Source organism: Artibeus jamaicensis, unplaced genomic scaffold (genome assembly GCF_021234435.1).
Source record: "Artibeus jamaicensis isolate MK-2021 breed Jamaican fruit bat unplaced genomic scaffold, CSHL_Jam_final contig_60, whole genome shotgun sequence".
Taxonomy (NCBI): domain Eukaryota; kingdom Metazoa; phylum Chordata; class Mammalia; order Chiroptera; family Phyllostomidae; genus Artibeus; species Artibeus jamaicensis.
The window spans coordinates 2,652,638-2,672,222 of NW_026521900.1; the positions used below are offsets into that span (position 1 = coordinate 2,652,638).

Below are 19,585 nucleotides of genomic sequence, written 5' to 3' on the forward strand. Positions count from 1 at the left end.
ATCAGGTCTGACACTTGTGGAAGGAAAGGGAAAGGAAGGAGTGGGTAGAAGGCCTCTCAGACTACAAAGTAGTTCCAGGATAAGTTCAGTCAGACGGTGAGGAGTCTTCGGCCAAGGTTTCCCATTGGAGGAGCTCCACAACTTGCCAAAATGAGCCAGCCTCAACACGGAGGCTTGTGCTCGATCACTTGCTGGGAATAGCACACAGAAAATGTGGTCTTAGCCTGAACCTGGTGGTGGATCCAGAGGAGGAAGGCAGCTGGGGCCTTCCATGAAATATACCCCCCGAGGCAGATCTGAACAGTACATTCTCATGGCAGGCATAGCAATTCTTGCCAGCACCTTGGTTCTGTCTGCCTGCCTGCAAGTACTTAATGAGGACCAACCTGCTCAGGTTGAGACCTGGCTGATCGATTCTTCCATTTGTCCACCAGAGGACTATGGAAAGGAGTGTTATTGACTGATAGCTTGTGTCCCTCCCAAATTTCATATGTTGAAATGAAATGCCTTAATGCCCAATGAGCTGGTATTTAGTAAGAGGTGAGGAGGTTGGACTTCCAGCCAAGATGGAAGCATAAGAGGAAATACTGTACCTCCTCGCACAACCAAATTTAAGGACAACAAAGATTTAGAAACAAAAACACAACCAGAACAGACAGAAAATTGAACTGTACCGAAGTCCGACAACAAACCATTCATCCAGACCGGTAAGAGGGGTGGAGTCAGCAGCCAGCGGAGAGGGGTCCTGGCAGGAGGAGGCGGTGGTTAGTGACCCAGTTGCGGGGAGGAAACAAGCAAACCCAGTGAGTCGTGTGAGACGGTTGGCTGACCACGAACACACATCCACGTGCGCAGATAAACCAGACGAAAAAAAGTACATTAAGACAGACCGCACAACCCAGGGCCCCAGCACCAGGAAATAAAGCCTAAGAGCACTGATTGAAAAAACTTGCGGGGGTTGAGGTGCCGGGAGTGGCTCCCAGCCTCATAGGAGAGTTCATAGCAGAAACCATAGGGTCATAGAACGTACATAAACCCACCCACCTGGGAACCAGCACCAGAAGGGCCCAATTTGCTTGTGGGAAGTGCCAGAAGGGACTCAAATCTAAGACAGAGAGCAAGAAAGAGCAGAACAAGTACCATTATTCCTTCTCTGACCCCGCCCCCACATACAGCATCACAACCCATCAACGTAGGTTGCCCCACCCTGGTGAACACCTAAGGCTCCACCCCTTGTATGTAACAGGTGCAACCTGACCAAAAAAGGCTTATTCAGAACAAACAAAAGCCCCAGAACCAATACTTTTAAGCGACCAACAGATAGCCAACCTATCAGATGAACGGTTCAAAGCACGGGTGATCAGGATGCTCACAGAACTGGTTGATTTTGGTTGCCAATTAGATGAAAAATGAAGGCTATAATGAAGGAAAATGCACAGGGAACCAATAGTGATGGGAAGAAAACCGGGACTCAAATCAATGGAGTGGACCAGAAGGAAGAAAGAAACAACCAAACAGAAAAGAATGAAGAAGCAAGAATTCAACAAAATGAGGAGAGGCTAAGGACCTCCAGGACATCTTTAAACATTCCAACATTCAAATTATAGGGGTACCAGAAGGGGAAGAGGAAGAGCAACAAGTGGAAAACTTATCTGAACAAATAATGAAGGAGAACTTCCCCAATCTGGTAAAGGAAATAGACTTCCAGGAAGTCCAGGAAGCTCAGAGTCCCAAAGAAGTTGGACCCAAGGAGGAACACACCAAGGCACATCATCATTACATTAGCCAAGATCAAAATGAAGGGGAGAATCCTAGAAGCAGCAAGAGCTAAGGGGACAGTCACCTACAAAGGAGTTCCCATCAGACTGTCAGCTGATTTCTCAAAAGAGACCTTCCAGGCAAGAAGGGTCTGGAAAGAGGTATTCCAACTCATGAAAACCAAAGACCTACAACGAAGATTGCTCTATTCAGCAAAGTTTTCATTTAGAATGGAAGGGCAGGTAAAGTGCTTCTCAGATAAGGTCAAGTTAAAGAAATTCATAATCACCAAGGCCTTACTATATGAAATGTTAAAGGGATTTACCTAAGAAAAAGAAGATAAAAAAGATGAACAGTGAAAGGACAGCAAACTCACAGTTATTAACGACCACACCTAAAACAAAAGCAAACTAAGAGGACAGCTAGATCAGGAGCAGAACCACAGAAATGGAGATCACATGGAGGGTTAGCAACAGGGGAGTGGGAGGAGGAGAAGGGGGGAGAAGGTACAGAGAATAAGTAGCACAGACAGTAGGTAGAAAAGAGACAGGGGAAGGGCAAGAGTAGTGTGGGAAATGTAGAAACTAAAGAACTTATGACACATGGACATGAACTAAAGGGGGGGAATGTGGGTGGGAGGCGTGTACAGGGTGGAGGGGAATGAAGGGGGGAAATGGGACAACTGGAATGGCATAGTCAATAAGATATATTTTAAAAATTTTTAAAAAGACACGAGGAGTTCTTTGGCAGGTGATTAGGGCATGAGAATGGAGCCCTCACGATGGGATTAGCACCCTTACAGGCAGAGACCAGAGAGCTCCATTATGTGAGGATACAACAAGTGGGGGGTCTGTAACCAGAAAGAGGGTTCTCACCAGAACTCAACCATGTTAGTATGCTGGTCTCAAACTTCTAACCCCTCGAACTGAGAAATAAATTGCTGTTGTTTATAAGCCACCCAGTCAGTGGTACTTTGTTACAGTAGCTGAAACAGACTAAGAAAGGGGGTGATTTCAGTGTGAACAGGAGAGACCTCCCCGTTCCCGTGACCAGACCCAAATCCAAACCCCAAACCCTAAACTCTGAACCTGCGCCTTAGGAGAGGGTTTGGTGGGGAGGGGCTGCAAAATGTCTTAGGCCTTCTGGTATTTTTACTTTTTAAGACTTTATTTATATTTAGAGAAAGGGGAAGGGAGGAAGAAAGAGAAGGAGAGAAATATCAATGTGAGAGAGAAACATGGATCGGCTGCCTCTCACATGAGCAAACCAGCGACCTTTTGGCTGGTTTGCAGGAGGACAGTGCCCAACCAACTGAGCCACATCGGCCAGGGCTTAGACTTTCTAATTTTACAGAATCCTAATGCCTTTTAGAAAAGAGAGGAGTGAGAAGGTAATAAATGTTTGAACGTGTCTTTGTTTCGTCTTTCTCTGAGGAAGCAGTTATGAGACATTTTAAAAAGTCTGCCCTGGCTGGTGTGGCTCAGTGGATTGAGCGCCGGCCTGCAAAATGAAAGTTTGCTGGTGCAAATCTCAATCGGGGCACATGCCTGGGTTGCAGGCTGGGATCCGGTTGGGGGTTGTGTGAGAGGCAACCACACATGGATGTTTCCCTCCCTCTCTGTCTCCTTCCCTTCCCCTCTCTCTAAAAATAAATAAATCTTTTTTAAAAGAATTCTGAGATGAAAATTACATTTTTGTTCCTCAATTTACTTAGAAAAATTTCAAACCTATAGAAAAGTTGAAAGAACAGTTTAATATGCCCTTTACCTAGTTTCACCAATTATTGTTTTGCCATGACCTTGTTATCTCTGTGTAATCTTTCTACTGAACCATTTGAGAGTAAATTACAGATATCATAATTCACCCCTAAACACCATAGCATACATCTCCCAAGAATAAAAACATTTTCCTACCTAACCACAATGCCTTTATCACTTCTAAGAAAATTTACATTTATTTAATAACACCCTCTAATTTACAGTTTTTATTTCAATTTCTTCATTGACACTATAGTGATAGAAACCACATCAGTGGTTACCTGGGGAGAGGAAGTTGTTGAAAGCAAAGAAGCACAAGGAAACTTTTTGGAGTGATGAAAATGTTAAATTCTTGACTGGGAGTGGTGCTTACCCAGGCATAAAATTGTCAAAACTCACAGTACTGTACACTTAAAATAGGTGCCTTTGATTATATATAAATTATACTTTAACAAAATTGATTTTTAAAAATTTCCCCAAAGTGTTTTATGGTTATTTTTTCCCCTGATCTAGGATTTTATCAAGGTTCATGGAGTTTGGTTGCCTGGTCTCTTCAGTCTTCTCTAATCTAAAACATTTTCTCCTGCTTTTGTATTTCATGCCATTGATTAAGAAATAAAAAGGGGCAGGCTAGTTGTCCTGCAGAATGTCCCACATTCTGGATTTATTTGTCTCTTCATGGTTGGATTCAGGTTACACATTTTGACAGAACACTTGCAGAGGTGATGTCCTGTCCTTATTCATCATATCGGGAGGCATATGGTGCCAGTCTGTCCCTCTACTGGCAAGGCTCCCCTTGTATGTTTCCTGCTAAAGACTCAGAGTCAACCATTTCTTCAAGTAGCCCCTGGTTCTTGACCGTGGAGAACGGTATTTAGAAACCAAGACTTGGTGCTAGATGTGCTGATTGCTAGTGTCAACGTTTCTTAGGCCCTTTTAGTGGGCAGAGCTTAGAAATCCACATTGTACTTGTTTTATTTAAATCCTACATTGACAATTCAAACCCAAGACAAGGTTCTTTCTCCGTTTCCCACATTTCATATTTGTATCTCCCTTCTTACATAGTGGTTTCCAACATTACCAATATACTTATCATTTGCTCCACCTTACAATGCATACAAAATGCTTTCATAATTGCAGTTAAAATATCACTACAGCCCTGGCTGGTGTAGCTCAGTGGATTGAGTGCAGGTCTGCGAACCAGAGGATCACTGTTCCATTCCCAGTCAGGGCACATGCCTGGGTTGCAGGCCAGGTTCCCAGTGGTGGACACACAAGAGGCAACCATACATTGATATTTCTCTCCCTCTCTTTTTCCCTTCCCCTCTAAAGATAAATAAAGTCTTTTTAAAAATCACTACAAGTTATTTGCTATATAATGTTCAAGGTATCTTCAGCTATTTTTGTTCTTAGAATATATTCCACTAATAACCTACACTCTGTACAATTGTCAAAACTTATTTAGGCTAATTCTTCTCTGTGTGGTTAATGTGATTGTTTCATTTCTTCTTGCTTACATTTAAATTCAGCAATGTAATTTTTTGTTTTTGCATATTTAAACAACTAAAAACTATGTAATTGGCATACACATAAGTCTCGCCCATCCTTGATCCCTCTAGCCTTTGCCATTGAGAGTTAACATTTGCCATGTTTTCTCTTTTCCAGTTTTCCCAGTGAATGGGTCATCTACCAGATGGTACAGATAAGACGACCACAAATCTAGTTCAAAGGAACTTGCAAATTGTGTGAGGGGGCAGGCTCATTTCAGGGTCCATTTTTGTTTAAAGTGCACATTTTTTAAAGAAAGCAATAACCTATTCATTTACCTAATGCTTAATACCTGTTGGGTATTCTGTTTGGTGCTGTACATGCATTATCTTATTTAACCTTCACAACTCTAAAAGATAGTTGTCGATGCTCACTGAAAAACTTTTATTGTGGAAAACTTCAAACGTACTCAAAGTAAAGAGAATAGTACAAATAAACCTCCATGTACCCATCACCCGCTTCAACAATTACCAACTGATTTGGCTTTGTTTAATCTCTATCTCCTCCTGGGTAATTTTGTAGCAAATCCCAGATATCCTATCATTTAATCCATAAATATTTCAGCATATAAAAGGACTCCCTACCAAAAAATGTACTCTTCCTATTTCTTTAGTTTTCACAAATATTTTTTAGTTTGTTCAAATCAAAAATCTGTATTTTGCAACTCTTGGTATTTCTAAGTCTCTTTGAGTCCATAGGTTCTACCTCCATCTGTTTTTTCCCCTTAAAATTTATTTGAAGAAACCAAGTCATATGCCTTATAGAGCCTCAGTCTGGCTTATGCTTACTATATACCCATAGTGCCCTAAGATGTTCATCTGTACCCTATACTTTCTGTAAATTATAAATTGACCTAGACCTGCACTGTCCAGTATGGTAGCTACTGGCCACATGTGGCTAATGAGCACTTCAAATGTGCCCAGTCCAAATTGATGTATTTTAAGTATAAAACATGCATCAAATTGTTTAGAAGTCTTAGTATGAAAGAAAAAATAAAAATATAAATAATTCTTATAGATTGTGTTGAAATATTAACACTTTGGACATATTGAGTTAAAATATAAAAATTAATTCACCTATTTCTTTTCACTTTTTAAAGTGTAGCTACCAGAAAATTCTAAAGCATATATACATGGTCCACATTCTGTTATCTATCAGGCAGGCACTGCTTGAGATTTGGTGTTTCAGAATCCATTTTTTTGGCAAGACTACCTACCTCATAGGAGGTATTTTCTTATCAGGAAGCTCATAATGCCTGGATGTTCCTTTTTTAATTTCCTGTTTTGGGCAATGTTGGCATTCATAATCATTGCCAAGACCCACTATTTCATTAAGGGTTTTAAAATGGTAACATTCTATTACTTCTTTGTATACTGGCTGGAATAGTGTTGTACTTACTGTAGGAAAGCTGGGGGAAATGCTCAATCCTTTCTTTCCCAGCTTTCAAATGTTTTCCCCAACATCCCTCTAAAGGTGATTCATTAGTTTATGTATCTTTATGAACTCATGGATTTGAATATATTTTGTGCTTATTTATGTGTTTTAGTCATCCTCGCTGATGCTCAAAAAGCAGCCCATATTTATCCAACAAGAGACCTCCCCAAGTTGGCTACCCAGTCTTTTTGACACAGCAGCCCCACCAGCTTGTGTATATCCATACTTTCCTCGAACTCTTTCTTCAAACTGGAATCAAGTGTGCCTCATAAGAACTTCAATTCTTTTTAGTGGGAAAAAGTACTTAAAAATCACAGTCTGAGTGCTAGTGGTGCTCATTTCCATTGGTGATTGTTTGTAAGACTTTTCAGCGGACAGAGCTAGGAAACATTTTTTTAAGATAAAGTTCATCAGAAGTTCACAGCAATACTTTTAACTCACTAGATAACTGATTTATTATAAAAGGATATATAGCTTGGGAACAGCCAGATGTCGGCTGGCTGCCTTTCGTGTCAGTATATCCCAAACTTCATTTAGTATGCCAAGTCTTCCCCTAAAGGGGTTCCCTTTCTCATTCTACGTAGTGCCTTATCTGACAGTGCTGGATTTCCATGTTCCCAACGATAGCTGGCCTTCCCACCTGCCAGGCCACAAAGTTTGCTGACCCCTCCTCCCTCCCTCCACATACTTTAAGACCCCACTCAAGTGTATCATCTCCACAGACGCTTCCCTGACCTAAGCCCCCTCCATCTGCCCTGCCTTAACGTTCTCAGGGTTCAACGCAGATATGGAAAGCACTCAAGGTATTCCAAACACAAATGGATTTGATACAAGTAATCAGATGCTTAATCAAATCTTTGGAAAAGCCAGAGGAATGTGAGTCAGAGCTGATAGTGGAACCACTGGGTTCAAGAGCAATTGACTGAGGTTGTCATTCAGGCATCAGAATGCTCTTGCCACTTAACACTACTGCTTCTCATCACCTACAAAGCTGAAGACCCAATATTGGAAGTCTGGTCTAGTCACTCCAACTGTCCAGCATGTCCCTCTCACCTTTTTTATCAGCAACCACTAGAGAAGGAAGATGTCTCTACTCTCTGCCTTCCAAAACCAAACAGACCCCTAGCTGCAAGGGAGTCTGGTACTTTTCAGCTCTCTATAGTCTTTGTAATAAAGGAAGGACATAAAAGGAAGTGGGACAAAAATTGAGGGCCAAATGACAGTGCCCAATATGGATACTGTTGGAAAAAGAGCAGTGGAGGAGTAGAGTGATCAAAGGTACAGGCCTTGACTATCAGGCCATGCCAGTTTGGACTTGACCTAGAAAGGGACCGAAAACCATGAGGCCTGGAAGGAAAAGTGACACAAAATCCTGGGTTCTGGAAAAGCAATCCTAAAGATAAAGGGTTGGCCATGATGAATCAATTATAGTCCATCAAGGACAAAGACAGTGTAAAACCCAACTAGGGCTTCAAAGAAGTTGGAAAAGATAAAGCTCTGAGACATCAAAATGTATGTCCACAAACTGGGCTTTCAGAAAGGGACTCCAAATCATACTCTGAGAATAACTCCTCTGAAATCCTCTTCTCTGTTTTGGTTCAGAGACTATAAATTATCCTAAAGTCATATATGAACCATCAATATCACTTAAGAAAAAGAAATCTGTGACCAACGTTTTGGGAATACATAGGACACAACATCAATGTTCTCCTTTTCTCAACAGGTTTATTGCCTTTTAAGAAAATTTTTGTAAAATATAAATACAAAGGCAGAGAATTTACTTACAAAGTTAAAACACAGATTTCAAACATAAACACACAATTCTGAAAATTTTAGTTTTATGTACATTTTCAAGCAACCTCAACATATTATGTTAGTTTTCAATATTTTACAGGGTACAGAAAAAAATAGCTCAAAGTCTTCTTTAAATAAGAGCATAAAATGTTTAAACATATAAACAATCCGGTTTGACGCGTGAAAACTAATTTCACAGCTTTTAAATTAGGATATAAAAGTTTCATACAATTAGTTGTTGTGTGTGGATATGGTTTGAATTTATATTACACGCTACTGGATTACATCCAATAGCATTTACCTGACCCGAGCAGGTACTCTGTAAACAAAACATAAAGTTACAACATCACCTAGTGCCCTCACCGAATTTATTCCCCCAAACCAACCACACGGTTCTGAACACCGCCTGTCATCGGAGCTTTGTATGAAATTAAGTGAAAGTGTTGCGCTCCCTTTCCTCATTTTTTCCTTAAAAAAAAAAAAAGAAACAAATGTTCCAAGTAAAAACAAACATATCCCAAAGCATGTGTGCATTGAAAAGTAAAGAAACATTATAACAACTTCCATAAAAACTGACTTAAAAGTTTAAAAAGAAAAAAACATTGTTACTAAGTCCTTCCGACTAGAGTCATTTCTCTTATATAAAGAAGAGATATTTTCATATGTAATAGTGTCCTTTCTTTACAGAAATAGTCGTATTATGACACATATGCACAAGGATTAACACTATAACACACTGTACACGGTGGGTCTGGTGAGCTCACCAGTAGTCATTTGAGACCATGTCGCTGGGGTGTAGCCACTCCACGGTTGAGCCCAACAGAGTCTGAAGCTCACTAGTGAACTCAACCAGATCCAAGAGCTCCTTGCTTTCCGGGTTAAAGGCTTCCAGGTCTTTGGAACAAGAGAACAATAGACTTGCTGCAACTTGCCGGTAAAACTCTGCCTCTGCAATAGTGACAATTTCCACATTTGGGAAATTACAGCGAAATATACGGGAGGACATTTTCAATTTCTTAAGCACATCTGAAAGCAATAGCCAGTTTCGAGGCCTATAAGAGAAAGGAAAAGGGGTTCAAATTTCTGGCAAAATTAAAAGTGCTTCCAAGTATTAAATGCCATCCCAATAAGCTCAGTCCCTAGCTGGAACAAGGGCCCCTTCCTGCTGCTTTGATAGCACCCTCCCCTCCCTGCAACACACACACCCCATTTCCCAGCATACCTAGAAGGGAGAATGTACTTCTACAGATGGGAACTTTGGGCTCATCTCGATTTATTAAGAGACCACTCAGGGAGGACCAACCAACTTAGCCAGAAGCCATGGCAGCACCTCTGAAGGAGCGGCACCTCAAGCCACCTCATCAAAGGCTGCTGGTACTGATGGAAACCGACAGGTAAAGATTTGCTCACTCAGCTCTGGCCACAGCTTGGGTCACCACTCTCCAAGTGAGTGCCCTGCTATAGTCACTGGAGAAGGCCAGTCACAAACGCCTCTTTGATTTCTCCTCTCCTCCACTGCTCACCCATCAGGCACTATAAACACAGAAGGCTGGCTGGCTGGTTCTCCTTTCCTTTCCCAGACCTCCACCCCCAGCCCTTGGTGCTTTGCAGGTGTGTTACATTCCTTACATACACCCTTGCCACACTTTATGATTTCTATTACTAATAAAATGTCACTGTGACGACATACATGTTTATCCCCTCAGAGCCTGAGGAGGATGTTATTCATTAACACAGCAGAACATAGTCTCCTGACATGTATACCCCAAGGCCTTGGTTACAGGGGCAGTGACCCAACCATGGGAGCCAGACTGAAGCTAACCAAATCTGACGACACACAAGGTCCCAGGTGCAACATAACGTTTTTCCCAATCTTACTGAAGAAGAGGTTGTATCATCAGTATAGTTCCGTAGACCTCAAGTGCCCTGGAAGGCTGCTATGGTGGCCTTATTGGGGAGGCTCTTAAGAAGGACTTCTCCCAAAAGGTTGACTGAAAAATCCAAGTTGTGTAAAATTCCAGTCACTGACTTCAATGTCCTTTGAGCTCTAGGAGTATGTTCTGATGAGGGCAGTTATCCCATCAGAACCACCCACACCTTTTCTGGAAAAGATTTACTGCATTTTGTGAGGTTTAGGGATACTTAATATTTCCCTCACCCACCCATCCTCATCTGTTTCAAGGGATTTCTAAGCCCTACCACCCCAAGAACATCTGAGCTATTTCTTAACTACATGGTAGCCATGCTCACCCCTGAGAGACGGAAACTTGGATGTTGTAACATGGTAAGAGGGGGCTTTCTGAAAATTCAAATTCAAACACATCACTGTAGGCCTCATCATCATCATTCTGGTCCTCCGGCCCTGGGGGGTTTGCTAAAACATCATATCCGCTTTCATCATCTGGCTCTAATGGAGGGCAAACAAGAGAATTGAAATCAGTCACAGCAAGACTTCAGCTGTTATCCAAAAAGGACTCACATTTAAAAGATTTTTTTCCCAACCAAGACCTGCTTATAGCACTCACCACCCCTCACCCACACCCCAGAGAAACATTCTGTAATTCATTCACTTTCCACTGGACCAAAAAGAACAATGCTGCTCACCACACACGGAGCTGCCATAAAATTCCCAAAAGCTGTTAGCGTCCTCGTCACCACGACCCTGCAGGTCTTTTAAGTAGTCTGGAGAGAGAAAACAAGATAAAACCTGTTGGTAAGAATCCAGTGCTGGCAGAGTTAGGGGGCATCTAACTTCCTGTCTACCCCATGACATGCCCTTTGTGCACTCTCCAAAACTGTTCTCTATCATTTCTGACCAAAACCCACATACCTGTTTCACCTGCCCCCCACCTCGGAGGGATGGACCACCCTTGCCCTTACTACGCCTTAGTCCTCCAAAAGAAAAGCTACACTGCCAAGCTGAGAATTTTTTCAGCCCTCATAAGCAAAAAAAATTATGCATCTCTTCTTTGAATCTTGTATCTGTTCTCTCATAAACTTTATGCTGCTTTCCCCAGTAAGTAAACTTAAGGTAAACAAGGGTGGCCCCAGTGAGTGAGAGGCATTCTTTGGCTAGAAGTGTGTGAAGTCACCACCTAGATGTCTGAATAACACCATTTCTTGAACTTTGTCATACCTGTTAAAAACTTTTCCATAAGTTCGCTGTGTGTCATCTTCATAATGGTTCTACCTGAGTACGTAGCCAAAGTAGGGTCAGCACCATAGGAGAGGAGCAAGCGGACAATTTCCAAATGATCATTCTCAACAGCATCGTGGAGAGGCCTAGGAGAGATGTGCAGAAGGATTCAATTTGTGCACATAAAACTTGCCTCTAATAGCCAAACCCATGCATGTGCATATGCCAAGCATCGTAGGAACAATATTTCACTGAAGAGGAGTGGAATGCTGCTGCCATTCCGGATAGGAAAACTAGCAGTGACTGGCCCAAGGTCAAGCGACATCTCCTTACTATTTCAGGCCTAAATTCTCAAAAATAAATCTGTCTTAATCCAGGGCCTAAGGGAGAAACACAAGCCAAACTGAAAATGTTTTCAATGAACTCAATAGTTCAATACCTCACAGAAGGGAAAAAAAAAAACCCACCATTATGGAAGCCAATACAATAAGCAATTATTACACCATTTAACAAAAAGCCTACACTGTTTTTAAAAAGAGACTAAGTGCAAAGTGGAGCCTCTCCTGAAAGCCAGACCCCAGTAGCCTAGAGATTAATGATCAATCCCCTGGCCCAGAACCAGAACCACCAGGGCAAGTTCTCAGGAGGGTGCAGGGCCCTCCCACCAGTGCCCAATGGGGCACGAAACACTGCTCACAGTCCCATCCCGAGGGAACACTATTTGGAATGCATAAAACAGCAAATACATTTCATTTGTGCTGGTGTTATGACGGTCAGGGAAGGCCTAGCACCCCGCCTCCTGGTAGCACCCCATGCACACAACCAGGACTATGCTTGAGCTGACTTGGAGACCCAGCCTCTGACCAATGAACCAAGGTTGAAGACAAGATGGACGGGTTATGGATGTGGGTAGACAGGGCAGGTCCTACACCGAGCCAGTGGCAGGTGGCCCTGTTTGGATGTCCAAGACTGTTAGCTCCAGTATATTTGAAAGGCTGTAATTTAGTGAGAATCGAGGGGTTTTTTTTCAAAGACAATACCTCCAATTATTCAGGCAGGCTGGACATTTTTAGGGATTTCTGTCCATGGCAACATGGTGAACTCTGAAAAGTTCTATCCGAATTTGCCAGAAAGGTATGGTCGATTCTAGAGGACTCCACCATTAACATGCTTCCATGTCATTCTCTCCAGTCTTCCCTTCTGGGGTTTCCTGCATAACCTGAGAACCACTGCCTGTGCCCCAGCAGGGCCAGGCTGACAGAAGCACCCACGACTGACCTGGTTCCATCCTGGGCACTGCAGTTGACATCAGCGCCATATTCAAGAAGGTGTCGCACAATGTTCAGCCACCCCCTAGCACAAGCTTCATGCAGGGCGCAGTATCCAGCGTTGTCCCGATGGTTCACATCACAAATCTTATTCTCCAGGCAGTATAACACCACTTCCTGCAGGGAGAGAAGTGGGAGTGCCATCGGACCACCATCCAACAAACCTTGTTAAGGGTGACCTCTCTACAGCTTGGCAGTGCCCACTTTCAGAGGCGTATGTCCTTGCGTCAAAGACCCAGTGACAGCATAGGCAGGCGGCAGACATCTTGGTGAGGGGGCGACAGCATGTGTGAAGGGCTTGGTGATGGAGACAATGTCATTAGCCCCAGGAGCCTGGCCCTGGGCAAATTACCCTTGAACTTCTTCAAGTGTCCATGTATTTCTTCTGTGAGACAGGAGAGTAATAGAGGCTCCATAGGGTGGCTGAGAGGATGCAACCGATAGCTAAGAAAGCCCTCAGGCCAGGGCTTGGCACAGCCAGTACAGAGGTATCCAGCTTCTAATATCTTAGATGACACACTGACAAGTACAGGGCATTCTCTAGAAACAGAGCCTGCAGTGCCAATGTTCCTGTTCATATGTTAAGTAGAGTAAGAGAGAGGCTCTCTAAACATTCACATATGTCATCAAGAAATGACACAAAATGCTTCAAATACCCCCACCCTCCACCCCCACTGGGGGCTGAATCAATATGACATTTTCATATTTACTTAAGTTAACGACAGGGATATACTATACCATAGACTGCAAACTACACCTTTCAAAAACTAAATAAAAGTCCATCTTCGCCCCTTCTCAAAAGGTGTTCAGTGTCAACAGTGTGCATTTGAATCAATGTATTATTTTTACTTCTTTGGCGTGTTAAAAGATCAATACAAACTGCTCCTAATAAGCAGAGTGGTAATTTATTCAATGTTTTATTACCTTGATTAAGAAAGTTTTCAAACACATACAACAGCACTTGCCACCAGAAAGCACATTTTACTCTTTTCCTCTAAAAGTCACGCCCAGCAGAGTTGTTGGTTCTGAGAGCTGGGGCAGGCAAACCCTGCAGATGGCCCAACACATGCTCCAGTTGGTCAGGGGGAGCTGGATGGCTTGCAACAGGCCTCCCTTTTGAGGACACATCAATCAAAAGTGACCCGTCACTTGAGAGCTAACTAGAATGTTCCATATGTGAACCTAACATTGCATGCTGGTAGATCTGGCCATTGGTGCCCTGTTGCTTTAGGTTGTCCAAAGTAAGAGGAGGAAGGGAGAAGACATCCCCACAAAGACATTGTCTGTTCATATCCTAACCTGCCAGAAAGCCCACAATCCTCTGAGCTTCCGGGCCACCTGCCCTGAGCCCCGGTATCCAGGATACCGCATGAAGCTGCTGCTCTTTTAGCAGGCCCTCACTAGCCAGACTTGAGTGGACGGCTGCAAGCTAATGAGTTGTGTGCCCCAGCCAGGGGGAGGCCCTGTCATGTGACTCTGGGATCAGCTCTGAGCGCCGACTGCTGTGCCCAGATCAATTTACCCAGGTCCCCTGTCCAGTGTCCTGTCAACCCAGGGTTTATTTGCTCTGACAATTATGGCCTTCACCTGAAAACCTTCATCGCTACTAGGGCTGATTTGAGAGTACCTAGAAATGAAAGGATGGTAGAGCTGATGGTTAAGTCAACTCTTTTCCTGGAAGATAGCAAGAGAGGCAGTAGTACTCCATAGCCAGGTCTGCCATTTTGCCATGGGCTGTGCTAATGCAGCCATGTTGCCATCTCTATTTACATAGTACTTTTCATTTCACCGAGTGAGTATGTCTTCTGGTGTCCTAGAGAAACCTATAAGGTATCAGAAGGGAAGGTGGTACTGTTCTCATTCAACACTTGGGGAAACTGAGGTCCGGAGAAGTTAATTCCAAATTCAGTTGACATGAACTAGTAGACCAAGAACTCAGGTCTTTTGGTACCTAGGCAGCTGGGAAGATTCAAAAGGCCTCAGAGAGCCCCAGCTAGGGGGGTGCAATCCAGCCGTGACAAGCATCCTACAGGTCCTCTGTCAGGGTCAGGTGGGCTAACTACCTACTCCTAGCTGAGAGGGCAATGGCCTCTAAATGGGTGGTGACCGTCGTCACCAACAGTTGGAGAGAATGGTTAAGAGGCCAGCCACGTCCGTCTACCCAATACGTTCCTTGGTTTATTTGCTAACCTAGAAATGGGAGTGCTTGAAGGGCAGCCCACCCATCCCCAAACAAAATCAAAGTGTTTTTGTTGGACAGTTCTCTGTTAAGCGGCTATAAGCCAAATGCCATTAACCACAAAATGTAACCATAAAGGCCATAAACCCGACATTGTTAATTAATTAAATGCCTCATTAACTTTTTTAAAAACATGATTTATTCAATTCATAGAAAATTTAACCATCCCCACTAAACGCACAAGCATGTGGTTGCACATTGGCCTTTTAGCCTTAGAATCAGAAGCCTTTTTACCGGGAGGGAAAGGTTTGAGTGTCTCTGGCCATGCAAGTCGTCTATTTAACACAGAGGGTGTTTCTAAACCTCAAGAACCAGATTAACATGACGGAACACTCAGAGAGCCTTTTAACTGAACAGGCTATCTTTAGCTAAATAACAATAAGAAACACTAACATCAGGAAAGCTGCCCTTCCAGACCTGTTTGTTGAAACTACACCTTAACCCCTTTACCAGATCAAGCAAATTGTCCTTCAACTTTAAAAGGTTTATATCGCTACATCTCCTGAGTGACCATCATCGTGCCAGAAATTCTGCCTAAAGAATTCCTAGAAAGTTGGGTTCCAAGTTGAAATCTTTCAGCTACTACTTTCATTTTGATGTTTAACATCAAAACTGGTGACCTGTGCAGTTTACATATTGAAATTTCCATTTGAAGGGGGGGAGCCTTAGTCCTGATATAAACATATCCAAGACTATCATATGCCATCAAAGGCCAGTAACTTATAAAAGTATGAATCAAGTGCTCCTTGGTCCAGACCCCAGACCCACTGGCTCTACAAAAACCAAAACAGAAACTTCCTGAAGGACCTCTTGAGGTCTGTGGTCCCAAGGGAGACTGGTAAAAAACAATGCCAAAATCAAATGCAAGAGGCCAGGAACCCCCAAATCCATGCAAGTGAAACAGACTGCCCTCCTGCCCTCACCTCATCCTCCAGTGTCTGCTGGAAACACAAGTGCATTTATTTCCTCAGCCAGGGCTAGACAAGAAAGAACACTTGGCATGAGGGATCTAGCTCAGTGCCATGTGCAATATCTGCCCTGTCCTCCTAGATGTTACTGCTCTTCGCTCATGGGAAACCAACTGGCCCACACTTGAATGACTCAACTACCAAATCTTTCCAAAGAATTCTCTCCAGGTAATTCAGAGAGCTCCAGAAGAGACATGTTGCAAACAATAGGACATATAACCAACACCAAAAATATCCCCTGAACTAAGAAAGTGTTAGTGCTTCCAACTTCCTACCCACAGTCACACCTCAGGGGCGGGCTCGGGGTCGAGGCAATCACTCCGGGAAGGGCTTACTGCACAATGGACAGTGGCACAGTGCCAACAGGGGTGTGGGAGCCAGAGCGCCAGACAGACCCTGTGAGCCCTCAGCCGGCACAGGACAGCATGGGTCCTGCCACCCCGGAGTTTATCCACACCTCCATTCTCAGCCTGCTGAGCTGCATTTTATTTTCACCATTCAACTTTCCAGAGGGCTGATGCCAGCATAAAAAAATGCCTTTGCCCTGTGGGCTATTACATCACAATTTCAACTGACAAGCATGGTGGGGGAGCCGCACGGAGCAGAGGGAGTAATCTATCTCACAGAGGTTTGGAACTGTACAAAGGGCAATTCCAATGCAAGCCAGTCTGGGAGAGGAGTAGGGTGGGGGAAGGGTGGGGAGAGAGGGTGGGGCTTCAGAGCCAGACTGCTGTACCGCTACCTGGATAAGTTGTTCGTTTAACCCTTCTGGGGCTTACTTTCCTCATCTGAAAGTGGGATAATACTAATGATTACCACACAAAGACGTGGAAAGGGTGAAATTTGTTACTTTGGATCATTTGGGTTTAGAAAGATATGTCTCCATCTATATTGCTACTTTGGATCATTTGGGTTTAGAAAGATATGTCTCCATCTATATTGCTACACGAAAACATGCTATGCCTGGCCTGGCAATATGCAACAAGAGCAGTGAGTTTGGGGCAAAGCCTGAGTTACCCCTCATCCTCAGCCCTCAGCCTCTTTCCCTCTCAGAAGGGGGGCTCAGGTCTCCCCCCATCCACTACCTGCCCACAACCCAAAACAGAGCTAACAACTTCTCTCCCCCTTGCTAATCAAAATCTAAAAGGAGTCATTAAAATTCCCCCAGTCGCCAAGCCCTGGGTTATGTCAGATTTTATATCAGAGATAAGTGAGTGAGATGGGAGGAAGCCAAGCAGTCTACCTGCCTGAACATGACCTGAACATCAGAGAGGCCTTTCTTTTCACACTGCGATTGAACAGGCCACCAAAGAGACGGCAGTGGAGTGGGGCTAACACAAACATCCTGTGAGACACCCAGCCCAGTGCCCTGGACAGAGAGGGGCCTGGGCTCTAAGGCTGGATCCCTGATCCCCCCCACCTTCCCACCCACCCCCCCAACCTCAAGGAGCAGCAGCCTGTGGTTTCTGGATCCAGAGCACCCAACAAGGGATACTCACCTCATAGCCAAGCCTGGCTGCACGCTGCAGAAGGGTTTCACCAGCGTTCTTATTGACAATAAGTCTCCGTGCCTCAGGGGGCATCGGGCGCGACTGGGTGGTCTCTGGAGGGGAGCTTGAGCGAGGCAGCTGTGAGGACTGGGAAGCTGGTAGCAATTGTTGCAAACGGTCAAAGGGCTTCTGGTCCTGCTTAGCTGGTGACAGATCATAGTCGGAACTGGGCTCCGGCCGCTTTCGGAATCTCCTGACAGTCACCTATCACAAAACCAGGCAGTGCACACATTTAAGGCCTTGTTCCATAGTCCCCTCTTCCCTGAGTTACAAACCTAAGTAGAGGCAGGAGCTTTTTCGCTTTTGTTTGGGGGAGGGGGATTAGGGGCAGGGATTTCATTCTTACTAGTTTGAAACTTCACTCCCACCCAGGAGACATGCCCCCTATGATGGGGGGGGGTGACATTTGGATAAGGAGTCCAGGAAAAGGAAAGCTCTGTCCCCAGAAGCAGAGCAGCACGCAGGCAGGATGGGCTCACCCAGGCTCAGGGGAGAGTGAGGGGCCAGCGGTACCTTGCCATCAGCATTCTCCACATAGTAGTCCCCAGTCAGCGACAAGCCCCGCCTGGGCTCCTGGGGGATCAAATGCTTGGTTTTACACAGTCTCTTCCCGGATGGTTTCTCGCTGTTGTCGGTGTATTTCTGCAGTAGGGAGGCAGCCTGGCAATCCTCTTCTTCGTCTGTGCACAGCACATCTGTCTTCTGGCTTTCTTTAATTTTCTGATGTTTGGCAGGCGGCCTCGAGGCTGGCGTGCAGCTTGGCTGAGTCTGCTTTTTGCCGCTTGCATTGGTGGATGAAAGGCTCTTCATGGGCGGAGAGCCCGAGAACACAGGCAAACCTAAATCCAGAGGGGGTGGCGGGAAGGAGGGAGGGGGAGAAGAAGCAGGCATTACATAGTTGTAGCCAGTGTGGAGAGAAAAGCCCATTGTTAGCCCTGATCACTGGAGTGGCTTCAGCTTTTAAAGATATACCAATTATGTTTTCAAAGCATTAATATTTTAATTATCCCACACTCAAATGGCAAATGGGTTAACCCACAAAATGCCAACTGGCAAGTTTCTTCAAAAATCCCAGGACAAGAGGATAGAAGCCAGCTCTTGGGGCTCTGTTCGCTCCTGCCCCACTGAGCCTGGGAACTTAGGTCCTTCCCAAGGATGGTCAGTCTGGTGTGGTGCTCAGGACCTAGTGACCAGACAAAGTCTGAGGCTAAAGTGAGTATACTGGCAAGCCCTGGGGGGGTCCCCTAGACTCTCCTTCCTGCTCCTCACCCATGGGTTGGGCCAGGAGCGCGCCAGGCGCAGCCCAGAAAGTCCAGCTGCCTCCTCTCAGCTGTGCTCCTCCCTATATATTCCAGAAGGAAGTATGGAGGCTGGAATGTTATCATGAAAGAACTCCCCACCTGCCACCACCTGGTCAGTCAACTTCTATGGTGGCTCAGGTTTCCTTCCAGGGCCCTTTCCCACAGAGGGCAGGTTGTCTTAGGGTGGCCTCTTCGTACCTGGTTCATTATCACTGGACTTGAGGGACTCTTCAGACCAGCTTCTGTTGCTTTTGGCCTCTGCCCTTTTCCTGCCAGGTTTGTCTTCGGAGATGTTATTGCCTTGGGCAGTGGCCTCAGGCTGAGTGGCCTGGGTCACTTCCTTCCTGCCCTGCCGGCCAGGTTTGCTCTCTGCTGCCGACACCTGCTGCTCCCACCGTTCTCTAAGGTGCAGCAAGTGGCGTTGTTTTTTAGGATGGAGCCCTGTTAATTCAATGCACACCTTCAGGTTGGTCAGCTCATTATAATGTGGGTCTTCTAAGTGGTTAGAGGAATTGTTTGTCATTTCCCTCTCAGGCCAGTCATCTAATGGAGAAATAACTACAAATTAATCAAAAAGTCCCCTGGGAGGGGGGAACAAACTGTCTTACGCATCACTAATAGGGTGGGGGAGGGGAGGGGTGTGGTTGCTGTCTCTGCTGGAGCTATCATCAGGTCTTGGGAGGGGCCTATTTGCCTTTGGCCATCTTTGGGGCCCAAAGATCTTTCCTGCTTCTGGCTTTTGGGGGAGGGAGGTATGAGTGGGTTCCCCAGG

At 44.7% G+C, this 19,585-nt stretch overlaps 1 protein-coding gene across 11 annotated transcripts in view; it reads right to left on the reverse strand.

The window, feature by feature from the left end:
- Window positions 1-8,252: 8,252 nt before the first annotated feature.
- The window catches only part of BCOR (BCL6 corepressor), a 112,438-nt gene continuing 101,105 nt past the window's right edge, over window positions 8,253-19,585 (reverse strand). For 9 of the 11 annotated variants that reach the window (XM_037165208.2, XM_037165216.2, XM_037165226.2 and 6 more), the window contains 8 exons: window positions 19,012-19,356; window positions 18,026-18,351; window positions 17,462-17,716; window positions 12,706-12,872; window positions 11,428-11,573; window positions 10,896-10,973; window positions 10,542-10,698; window positions 8,253-9,343 (listed from right to left, as the gene is read on the reverse strand). In XM_037165208.2, the coding sequence (XP_037021103.2) occupies window positions 9,052-9,343; window positions 10,542-10,698; window positions 10,896-10,973; window positions 11,428-11,573; window positions 12,706-12,872; window positions 17,462-17,716; window positions 18,026-18,351; window positions 19,012-19,356 (1,766 nt within the window). In that variant the 3' untranslated portion in view covers window positions 8,253-9,051. The remainder of the gene's footprint in view (window positions 9,344-10,541; window positions 10,699-10,895; window positions 10,974-11,427; window positions 11,574-12,705; window positions 12,873-17,461; window positions 17,717-18,025; window positions 18,352-19,011; window positions 19,357-19,585) is intronic. The other 2 variants (XM_037165251.2, XM_037165241.2) reach the window with 1 other exon arrangement.